The sequence below is a fragment of the Rhyacophila brunnea genome, unplaced genomic scaffold (genome assembly GCF_057557595.1).
Source record: "Rhyacophila brunnea isolate RB1 unplaced genomic scaffold, BYU_Rbru_1.0 scaffold_24, whole genome shotgun sequence".
Lineage (NCBI taxonomy): Eukaryota > Metazoa > Arthropoda > Insecta > Trichoptera > Rhyacophilidae > Rhyacophila > Rhyacophila brunnea.
The window spans coordinates 24,769,609-24,781,871 of record NW_028232904.1 but is presented as its reverse complement, the minus strand read 5'-3'; the positions used below and the strand labels follow the sequence as shown (position 1 = coordinate 24,781,871).

At 33.6% G+C, this 12,263-nt stretch overlaps 1 protein-coding gene across 1 annotated transcript in view; it reads left to right on the top strand.

The window, feature by feature from the left end:
• Window positions 1–11,953, top strand: part of LOC147069232 (neuroligin-4, X-linked-like) — a 748,531-nt gene extending 736,578 nt beyond the window's left edge. Inside the window, exon 10 of the mRNA XM_085951637.1 lies at window positions 10,809–11,953. Coding sequence (XP_085807763.1) covers window positions 10,809–11,953 — 1,145 coding nt within the window. The remainder of the gene's footprint in view (window positions 1–10,808) is intronic.
• Window positions 11,954–12,263: the final 310 nt, after the last annotated feature.

Below are 12,263 nucleotides of genomic sequence, written 5' to 3'. Positions count from 1 at the left end.
TTAACCTTGGTGTTTCTTTGGCGACAAGACATGTCACACAGGTTTGTTCAAAATATTATTTAATTATCAAGTTGATATGAGCTTCATATTAATTAATATTGTTAGCTATGTTTTATTCAAAATCACCAAACAAACAGATAGAAAATGAACCCTAAACATTTAAAAATAGATACTGTCGTAACTTTAAAACGGTACCTCAGTGAAACGGCAAATAATTTTCTACTATAGGTGCGACGAAATTTTGAACTCGCTGATAATCGGAGAGCGAACGTTGAGCTGTGAGTACGTCAATTTGTTTAGTAATGGCGACGGGGGTATGAATTCTTAAATCGTGTAAAAATGGCTAAAAAACGTTACCCATTTACTTGACAAAGAAAACATGTCAATGAATACATTATTGTTGTTACTAATAGAACATTAAATGGACGCATGTTGGATTTATGTGACAAATTATATTTCGTTCGGCACGAGTCATTTGCACAATCCGAGTATCGCCTAGTCACGATCTTTTTAGACCATGCCTCAGCTGAGGTATAGCCTTAAACTAGTGCCGCAGTAATGCAATTTAACATTTTGAAATCTATTAGCATAGTATAAGATCATTTGTCTTTTAAAGTGAACCCACTGAATTCTGTGTTATTCGATATTATTTACCCGATGTTGATTTATCATAATTTCATTTTTCCATAATATTTTTAAGTAAACATAATGCATTTATGTATTAAGTCATAAAATACTTCTTAATCTTGCATTGGATTACTCAATCAATATTCCGGTTGGTTTGTTTATGGTTTAATGTTAAAAATGTGATATGCCCCAGTTTCCTTATTCTGATTTTAGTTTGCTCTTGTTTGCGAAAAAACAACAAACAAAAAATATAGCCAGTGCAAATTCGTTCTATATAGACTTTAACAGGGTGATTGTAATGTAAAATTCCTATTTAAAACACTTTTTGTCTCTTTATTAACCCAATAACAATATTGACGAAGCTTACACTACTTGTTAAGGTGGTAATAAAAATTGTTAAATTAACGTTTATATTTTTTGAATTTTGAATATTTTACCGTAGCTTTGGCTACAGACCGTTGTAATATCACATTTTTCTTTATGGATAAAAGATCCATTCTTCAGGCTTTTCTTCGAGTTCTGTTAAGAAACTTAATAGTTTTACTGTGCTTCTTAACGCCAGGAAACATATCAATTCTCAACCTTCCCATAGACCACTTAATATCGCTGAAATTTGTGGTATTGCTCTGATATGTGTATGTGGAGGTGAAGAAGGACGAGGGTATGTCAGGTTGCAATTATGGGCTTGCGCAGACAGAGCGCGGTCAGGCGGTCTGCGTTCCGCGTTCGGAGTTTGGCGTTCTTTGTACTGTATGGACTTCATACTGTATGGGTACACAGCCGGCGGTCAGACCGCGCTGGTCAATTGGAACGCTAGAGTTCTGGAGTTCTATGCCCGGAATTACAAAGAACGCCGTACCTCCCGTCCAGTCCCGTCATAGGAATTTGAGCAGTCACACAACATAGAGCGAAACCACACGGGGGAGTGAGTACGCAATAGCGGTGCTTTCTCACTTCCACTCGCAGTCGGAATATAGCGGTCTCGCATTATGCAGCGCTTGTGTCAGTACAACGTTTGTAAACAAATGGAACGCTTATTGTTGACCGCCACCTGTCTGCTGTCCCTGAACGTTAGCGGTCAACGGTCGGTTGAACGCAGAAATCCGACCGCTCTCTGTCTGCGCAAGCCCTATAAGACTCAGATAGGATACGAGTGATTAAGAAAAATAGCCAGTTTATTCCGCCATAAAAAATAAAAATTATATGACAATGTAAAATGTCCTATGATTACGACAGAGAATCAAATTTCATACATAAGAAATACTATGGCAAATAGTCAAAACAATAACAAATTGACGTCAGATGTGGTTCTATTTAATGCTCGAAAAGAGTGTATGTGAGAATCTATGAGTGCATTATTTATGAAGGTTACTTCAGCTGGAGCACGGTCTAAAACGATCGTGACTACGCAACGCAAAGATTGTGCAAATGACGCGTGCAGAACAAAACATAATTTGTCATAAAAAATCAACACGCGTCATTTAATGTTATGTTTATTGTTCTATTACTAATAATAATAATATATTTGTTGGGTCACTACTGTGGTGTTCGATGTGTGGGTTGAGGATGATGATAATGAAGTCTACGATGTAGCAGGGTGAGATTTATTAGCAGCGTATCGGTACAATAGTATATTATACAATGATAGTACATATAATCTACTGAGATAGTTACAAGCTAGGTACTTGGATTCGAGTGACATTTAGATAAATTATTCTTCGTTATTTATACAATAAAAAGTAATGCATTAACATTAAATTCTGGTACATAATCATATTGGACTAATTATAGAGTCAGCATTTTAAATCGAGTAGCTTGTGAAATATTATTTATTATTACCGTCGTAAGAAAATATGATACCATGAAAAATGATTATTCGGCTAATATACCGTAATGATATAATGTGCTATGATATGTAGCTGTAATAATATACCGTATCTACTATCATCAATCAACTTGCTGATCTAGCTAAGATTTGTCTACCGGAAATTTATTCGCTGGGAATATATTATCGCAGAATAATTTGATACGTTAAACAATAGATATTTGATCGCTACTATACTACAGCTACATATTCATTGACATGTTTCCATTTTCAAGTAAATGGGTAACGTTTTTTAGTCATCTTTACACGATTTAAGAATTAATTCCACCGTCCCCATCACAAAACAAATTAACGTGTTCACAGCTCGACTTTCACTCTCCGATTCCCAGCCAGTCCGAAATTTCGTCGCACCTATAGTTGAAAATTATTTGCCGTTTCACTGAAATACCGTCTTAACTGAAAATTTGCTGCGTATGTGTTAGCATGTTGTTCTTTTGCAATGACAATGAAATGCATGTATGAACTTATTGCTTAGTCAGGTGTGTTGTTTCGTAATTGAATAATTGAATTTACATTGTGAATATATAATTAAGTAGGTTATGCTACAAGATGGTGGTAGGGTATTTACCCTACATGACGTATATCTACTTAAATCGTATTTCATCACAGAATTAAAAATTGTTTCTCCTTGTGAGAATATAAAATATTTAAAAATAATATAGTGTGAGGTAACCTACATGCCAATATTAGTTTGACCTCAATTCTACTCAGAGGTGATTTGACAAAACAGGGGACCAGGTATCTGGAATATAGAATAGACTTACTCTAAGTATTTTATTTAGTGATACCCAATTGTTGGAATCTATACATATACGAGTACTTCAGGATAATAGTATTTGCCCTGTAAATTTATTACAGCCCAAGGAATATGGCTAGCAAACAACCTGCTTGTATGGCATGGTGACTCTGATAGGTATATTAATTATTTTATTGGAAGTTCCGCTATTTTATTTCCATCGATTCACATAATGTGTGATAAAAATCTGTTAAATGCATAGATTAACGCCAAATGAGATATGTTTTTCTTTAAATTTTCAAGTATTTTTTTAGGTATTAATTAGGTACCTTTCAGTTTTTGTAGTTTTGTAGTTTTTTGCGGATACATAATTAATTAATTATTTATAAATACAGAACTGTTTTATGGTTTTTTATTGTTCCATGTCTATTTAAATATTACATGTCAGTATGCCTTTATATTTTGGTTACCTAATACAGACAAACGCAGTATACGAGAAACGATTATATCTAGTGAACTGCTTAATTGAAAGGTTTAATATCAACTACTCATTATAATCTAAATTTATTTATTAGGTTTTTGTAATGTTCTGTAATGGTAATTTAACAATTCGGCTAACATCAGTTTTAAAATATATCAACTGATTTTGTGATGAGTACTAATTAATTATCGAGTGAGATTATTAGTTATATTTTATATCAAGTGATGTTAATATTACTAAATTAAATAAAAAATACATTAAAAAAATGAGGTGAAGATGGGTTACGGTTAAAAACATCATGGCTTCCGGCACTGTCAGAAAAATCTAATATTCGATCAGGTATCTCTGGTCGTAACCAGTGACACATTACTATGTGGAACGTTTGCTATTAGCTGATAGGATTCCTTTTGGCATTCTTAGAGCAAAGTTTGCATTCATAGGCTTACACTACACTTCATCATATGACATATCTCTTGATAATAGCGTCCTCAACGAGCCCGAAACGTCGAGAAAAGAAGGTGTAGAGGTTTACTCAACTCTACAACTGATTTTCATTGATCTAGCATAGACAATAATATAGACAGGAAATGACAGTCAATAAATCAGTTGCATTTCGGCCCTTCAACAGTGTATCCCATTTATGCGCGCAGCTTTGCGTAACATTTTACCTCAGATCAAATCATAATGTAAACCTTCAAAATCAACATAAAAACCAATGTGATAGTCCTGTCTAAGTGCCGTGTGTATCCAACCTTTATATCTACAATATGAAAACAAGAAAATATAACCACTGTGTATCATTCCTCACTTACCTAATTACCATATCACGAACACTCAACGCAATCTTCAAAATAATCCTAACATCGGGGCTACATTAGCATCTTCGAGATAATACCCGATAAAGGAAGAAGTACATGCGGTGGAAACCAAAGAATCTATTACGATAATAAGCAATCGTGAAAGTCTCAAATATAATATAACAGTTTCTCTCTGTTATCGATTGATGAAAATAGTTAACCTAACCGAAAAAAAATCTTTTTTTTTAAACGGTACATGTTCAAACACACGCGTTATCATGATCTTACTCCCTACTTCAATTTTAGTTTGTCAATTTATGGCTACGGCTGTATGTTGTAGCTTAACCACTGAGGAATACCAAAAGAAATTATTATAAAGCAATCATTATTCGTAGGATGTTTATCACACTTGAATCGTCAAAAAAATAGCTTATAATTAGTATCTTTAGAATTATCTTCAAATGTGTTAATCTTGCCCATTTTTTAAATAATAAAATGCCTAATTCTTGTCAAATTTGGGATCACAGAGATTATCAATATAATTTTTTATCGTAAATATTTCACTATAATAATGTCGATATAAATTATACTGATAGTTTTATAAATGCGTTTAAAAATTAACAAAAGTAAAAAATATTAACACCACTGCACATTTATGTACTGAAATATGACTACATTCTAAAACATTAGAGCGAAAGGTTTAAAAGAATAGTATTTTATGTAATAAAAATACTTTATGCAGTCATCAAATGATTACAATACATATAAAGGATAATAAGGCTTTAAAATTATATAAATAGATTATCTAAAACGTTTAAGGAATGTCCAGGATCATGCTTTGAAAATACAATAAAACCTCCACTTTGATCTACGCTGAGCATGTCCGCCCTTAAGTTTGTCTGGAATTACTATGTTTTCAGAGGTCACGTAGAAAGGTATCCACGTAACTCAATGCGTCAATGAATCTATTCAATGTCTACAGGCCGCATTCAAAATTCTAGTAATCTAAGTCAATATACCTACGCCTTGCTTTATTAAACGTCTTATCCCGCATGAACACCCTATACAATACACTGACGTACCAGCCAGACTGGGTGGCAACCACACGCCAGCACTAAATCATTTCTCGCCTAGCGAAATCTTTTTGATAAATCATACAGTGTAGGAATAATGTTCATGGCATAGATTTGTTCGACGGTTTACGTAGTTTATTGAACTATGTGTGTAGAAAACGCATATCGATAAGCCGAGGAGGTTATGATAAATCGAGCCAAATAGCTATTTCACCTTTTGATAAAGTGATCTACAAATTTGAATAGAGTCATTTGTTTGAATCATTGCACTAATTTATATTGACTTACAATCAAATATAATACATATTAGGTCATTCTTAGTATAATAAAATGTCATGAATCTAGGAAATAAGTCGGCTATCCGTAGCAAAAAGATTTTATCTTTGAATATACATAACTTGAAAACACTTCAAATATATTATACATACTAGAAAAAATCACATTGGAAAAAATACGATGGTATTTGAGGTGTTTCAAGTTATTTATGAAAAACTGAAAAAACTTTATGATTAAATCGAAGCAAAATAATAATATTACTGAAGGGGTTATAGATAAGATTTTTTTTTGTTTCTTTATTAAACACCACATCAGGCCGTGAAGCCAAATAATAGTGGTAAAACACCCAGGCTTGAGGAATTTACATAATAGATTATGTAAATATATTTTCACCCCACTGGGAATCGAACCCAGAACTCCGTGACGGAAGGCTAGCACCTTGCGCACTGCACCACGAGAGTGGTGTTAGACAAGATTATATGCATTTATACTGAGATTTTTTCAAATCGATGTAATTTTTTTTTAATAATAAGTATTTAATAAAAAAATATATAAATCTTGTATAAATAGTAACGTCAAAAAATATCATAACCTTTTCTTAAGGCTATACTTCAGCTAAGGCACGTTCTAAAATGATCGTGACTACGCGACGCTCAGATTGTGCAAACGATGCGTGATTAACAAAAAAAAATTGTAATAAAAATTCAACATTCGTCCATTTAATGCTATGTTTATTGTTATTTAAGTAATAATAATATATTCATTGACACGTTTTGTTTTTCGAGTAAATACGTAACATTTTTTAGTCATCTTTACACGATTTAAGAATTAATTCCTCCGACGCCATCACAAAACAAATTGACGTGCTAACGGGTCGGGTATCGCTCACCGACTGGCAACGCGGCCGAAATTACGTCCCACCTATTGCTGAAAATTATTTTCCGTTTCACTGAAGTATGTCATTAATAAGACGGCTATATTTGTATGTATTTTGTATAAAATGACATATTTTAAAATCTAATGAAAATGATATTCATGATCAAATCCCTAATGACAGGTTTCAAAAAATTATCTTTAAAAAATGTATATCAATTTTGATAACTCTTCCAAGCATCGATCAAGGCACGGTTAAAAAGATGCGGTCTCTTGAACACGAACAACTGTATCTTTGAAGGTATTTTAGTTGTGATAAATAATTATAACTGTTTCAGTAATATTATTATTAAATTATTACACTAAACTTGATTACACTAATAATTGAGGGTTAATGATTAATGGACTGTTATTAACAGCGGCACTCGTAGTCCAGTGCGTAAGGCGCTGGTTTTTCACGCGGGTGATCCGGGGTCGATGCCCGGTGATGTAACTATATATTATGTGTTTTTTTCAAAGCATGCGTGATGGTTTCACTTATATTACTAAATACACTGATATCATTGGGCCTCATGGCCTGTTTTAGTCCTAAAAAAGAAATTGATAGGTAACTTTTTGTAAATTTAAAATTTCGCGTAGTATTGGCAAAATAAGGTTCGAGAGAAAACCAAGAGACGTTATACAAGCTCGGACCATCATTTAATCACTATCAGTTAACAGTCCGTGCTTAGACTATAGAATGATGCATCTAGACGCCACCCATTGCATTACTAAGTGCTCGGCCCTAGTGATTTGGCGGGCGCGGCGCGGCGGCGTCTTGCGAAACGCAAACGTATAACCGTGTGTATTATGCCCCAAAAATGACACTGTCTACGAACATTTTACACACGGTTATACGTTTGAGTTTCGCAAGACGCCGCCGCGCCGCCCCCGCACGATCACTACGTTCTTGCACTAAATGAAGCTGCGTACCGTGCGTTTGGTTTGTGGGCGAGCGAATGCATTCGTATTCGTATTCGCATTCGTTTGAAACCATAGACCATTTTGCTAGTGTTCGTCCAAAGTGCTCACACTAGACGCTCAGAATTAAAATATAATTTTCTATTTTTTACGTTATGTAGAATTTTAAGCGTTAAACCATTAGGTAAAAATATCCATAATTTAAGTTATTTAAAAAAAAACAGTAGGTCATGATACTAAAATATATAATAATATACAAATAAATTATCACGAACTTGTATCAACTTACTTATGAAACGTAATACCATCTTCTTGCTTATCAGTACGGCTACCACATTTTAATACAACACACAAAACCATCGGTTCTACGTAATTAACTAAAAATATTTACCACTGACTTTATGTTTAACTCAAAAAATATCAATTTTAGCAACACGCGCTCGCTAGGACGCTTAGTTAAGCAACAAGCTAATATTTGGCGACGAAACCGTAGCAAACCATGTCACACATCTGTAAACCTTTTATCTTACTCTAGCGCGTATCGCAGAGAATATAAGGGTCCCGAATACTTTCTTACTCGTACTTATGCATCGTTTTTGTTCAGGCCTTGGGTCTGATCCTTTTTGGTCTTGCTAATATTTAGCACGTATGATATTATAATAATATCTTTATATATAAACCACGTTGTTTTTTTTTTTTGAATTATTAATAACCATGTCCTTAGTTTTTCGTACAAGGCGATTGTTAGTAATTTTAAACAATCACAAACATCCAGGCTTTGAGAAAAACACATAAATATTGTGTCGTCACCGGAAATCGAAACCAGAACTCTCGGGTGGAAGGCCACCGCATTACGCACTGCACTACGAGAGCCGCCAACCACGCTATGTTGTATATCAAGGGTAAAAATAATATACAACCATCCTCATGCTCTTCATTCTGTAATTAACTGTGAAAACAAATAATTTCCAGGAAACCGATTTTGTAAATTCATTTATTATGATTTAACATTATAATATTTTTGTTTAACTTGTACTACAACAAACAATAATAAATAAACATACATAAAATACAATATTTTATTCAGTGAGTTGTAACAGCGTATACTTTAACACTTCCGTTACTGTGATGTCACCTAAGGTTACCTGGCCCATTAAACCGCAAATATTTCAGTTAATATCGCACCCGGGGCATAATAGTGGCACAAGTCCAAATTGTCATTTTTGAGTTAAGTATGCAGAATTCCAAGATATCATTTCTATCGGCACAAATAGCGGTATAATTCTTAAAAATATAATGGTGGTTAACTATTTCTTTTATTCAAACGAATAATTCACAAGATTTAAGATTATATCATTCTGATTATTGAACATTATATAATTTTAGAAAAACACTTTCTGAGAGAGTATATTATAACCAATAGAAAAAATCTTTTTTGAAAAAAGTAAGCCACCCGGCCAGGAATCAAACCCTGCATCTCCACGGGTAAACGCCCCAATCGTCGCATTTATCCAATATGCTACGGTGTGACATACTAATATGACATACATACTAAGATGCAGGGTTCGATTCCCGGCCGGGTGGCTTACTTTTTTCAAAAAAGATTTTTTCTATTGGTTATAATATACTCTCTCAGAAAGTGTTTTTCTTAAATTATATAATGTTATATAATGGTGGCCTTAAAAGCATTTTTGTCATTATCATAATATGATTATTATAATATTTTACTTGAATTCAAGCAGAAATAGTGGCACAATGATCATTGTGCCATTGTTATTGCGGATAACATTCAAAATGAGATGACTCAAGTGTGCCAACTTCATGCGATTATAAAGTAAATTTAAAAAAAAAACTGATTTAACAAACCAAAATAAAATATTCAAACTGCTCTCCTGCAAAACGTTTTTCGAGTTGTGTCACTATTATTCCCCGGGTGCGATATGCACTTCCTTAATCTTCATAATAATATGTCGTCTATTCCTAAAATCATATACATTGAATGTAATTAAAATGTTATTTTCAGAATTGATAGTATTTTTCAGTTAACACATATTATAAACTGATAGTTATCCATTAGTTGTCATTTAACCAGAAATACGTTAAAATGCACATAGCAGAGCGTCGCATTCCATTATGAACAAAATAAATTAATCAAAAAGTATATGCGACAAAGAGAGACTTACTCAATAATTTTGAGAAAAAGATATGGGAGTAAGGGGCGACATTATGATAGTTATAATAAGACTTGTTGGATGTAATTCAATTTTGATGACATTTTGTTCATTTTATAAATAAATTTATTACTAATTGAGAATGTTGCCAAAATAAACATTTTCCTTTTACTTACTGTAATATTATCAATTTCATACGGTAACTCAAGGTAACATCACCGGAATGGATGGAACGTATTAGTATCGTAAAGAGAATGTTAAGTATCTCTTTTAACCTGATGTGGTTTTTATTTTATTTATTTAATATTTTATATACGTGGAAAAACCTAGTATATAAATAGTTTTATAATAATTATTTTATTGTTTTATATAACATGTGTACTTATGTAGTTAATTTTACACCTTTTATCCCTTATTTTGTTTTATTATTATTATTGTTTCTCTATATATTTATTAATATAATAAAACATGTAACTGTTTCAAATAATAAAAGATAATTATTTACATCAGAAAGTTTATGAAGGCATTAAAATTTTTATTAAAAACTTAATAAACACAATAATATACTGATGTTTTTATCTGGTAATATTTGAACATTCATTATTTTGAAACCAATTCTAAGAATATATTATAACCAATAGAAAAAATCTTTATGAAAATAGTAAGACACCCCGCAGGAATCGAACTCTGCATCTTCTCGGTGGTAATATTGGTATTTCCGAGAGTATATAAGTAAATTACTTATGAAATAATAAACCGTTTACATATGATATCTGCATTATAACTGGTTGCCAAAACAATTACAACTTAATACAACTAATATAACTGACTTACAGAGTTTAATAAAGCTAGTAACATTATCATTATGCTATTGTTAAACTTATCTGTTTTGCTATGAAACTAAATTTTCCCTCTGTTTTCCTTTTCAGGTATGAAACCTCGCATGAAAAACCACTTCCGTGCTCACCAGCTCTCCGTCTGGCTGCGCCTAGTTCCGGAGTTGCACCGCGCCGGCATGGAAGACGTCGTGGCGCGTCACAACCTCTTCCGGAACCACAACGACGCCGATTTATACGACGGCGTCGTTCGACCGGATCCGCTGTCCCGCGCGATGCCTTACGAGACCTCAACTGACGTCTTCCGGCGGCAACAGGCCATCGCGAACAACACCCTATTCGTTGATGTCTCATTAACTACTGCGGACACCGTTGTAACTACTTGCGTAACCGTTATCCCTGCCAGTCATCCTGGAGGTATGGGAAACGGAAACGCTACAAACGACCCACTTGCAAGCTTAGAAGCCGCCGGATATGCGGCTTATTCTACAGCACTGAGCGTAACGATAGCTATCGGCTGTTCTTTATTGATCTTAAATGTTCTAATTTTTGCTGGGGTATATTATCAAAGAGATAAAACAAGGCTAGATGTTAAAAATATTCAACATTATAGCACTAAATCAAATTTTGATCCTTTATCAGGAAAGCATTCTCATTATCATATAGACCATTCGCAAAATGCAAGTGTAATCGTTGACGTAGAGACTCAAGCGCACAAACAAGGGAAGAAAAAAAACTCCAATTCAACGCAAAATGACCCGATGGATTTTAAAGGCCCTCATCTATGTGGAAATTCAACAATGCAGATTAACAGTGGCGCACTCGTTAAAGCACCGCCTCCAAGTCCTAACGTAATGGTCGGTAACAGTCTGACATTGCCCCATAAAAATAGAGTCCAAAAAAACTTCGACCCAAATGCTGGGTTACATCATACGATGTCGTCAGTTGCCACACTACCGAAAAACAGTTCAGTACATTATCAACAGCAGCATTTGATGAATACTAATAATATGATGGCTGAAATGCACCACCAGGGCATTCTTCTTCCCCCGAACGGATCAGCAACTATGCATTTAAGTATGCCGTCTTCGCCTCCGTTGCACAGAAGATCAGATAGTCCTCCTATAACGCAGAGTCTCAGGGCTACTCATGGTACTTTTAAAAGTGGTAATGTGACTAATTCTAATGGTGATAATCAAAGCCTCCCCCAAGCGGCTATGAGTGAAATGCGCGTGTGATAGTATTAGAGGTGTAGAAAAAAAGACTGAAGTGCTTCAAAAATCGTGAATGAATAATAAATGTCAACGTTACTTTATTGTACTACTTCGTGTTATTCTTAAAATTAATTATCGTATATCTATGAAACTAAATACAAACGTTTTGAAATCAAAATGAAAAACATTACATTTAATACATTTAATTATTATTTTAAGTGACTTTTGTTATTGATTTTGAATCAAAGTTATATTGTTTATTGTTTTGGTTAGTAATAATGACACATATTTAAGGCTTCGCTTATTTTACAATAAATGGTACTGAAGATAGATT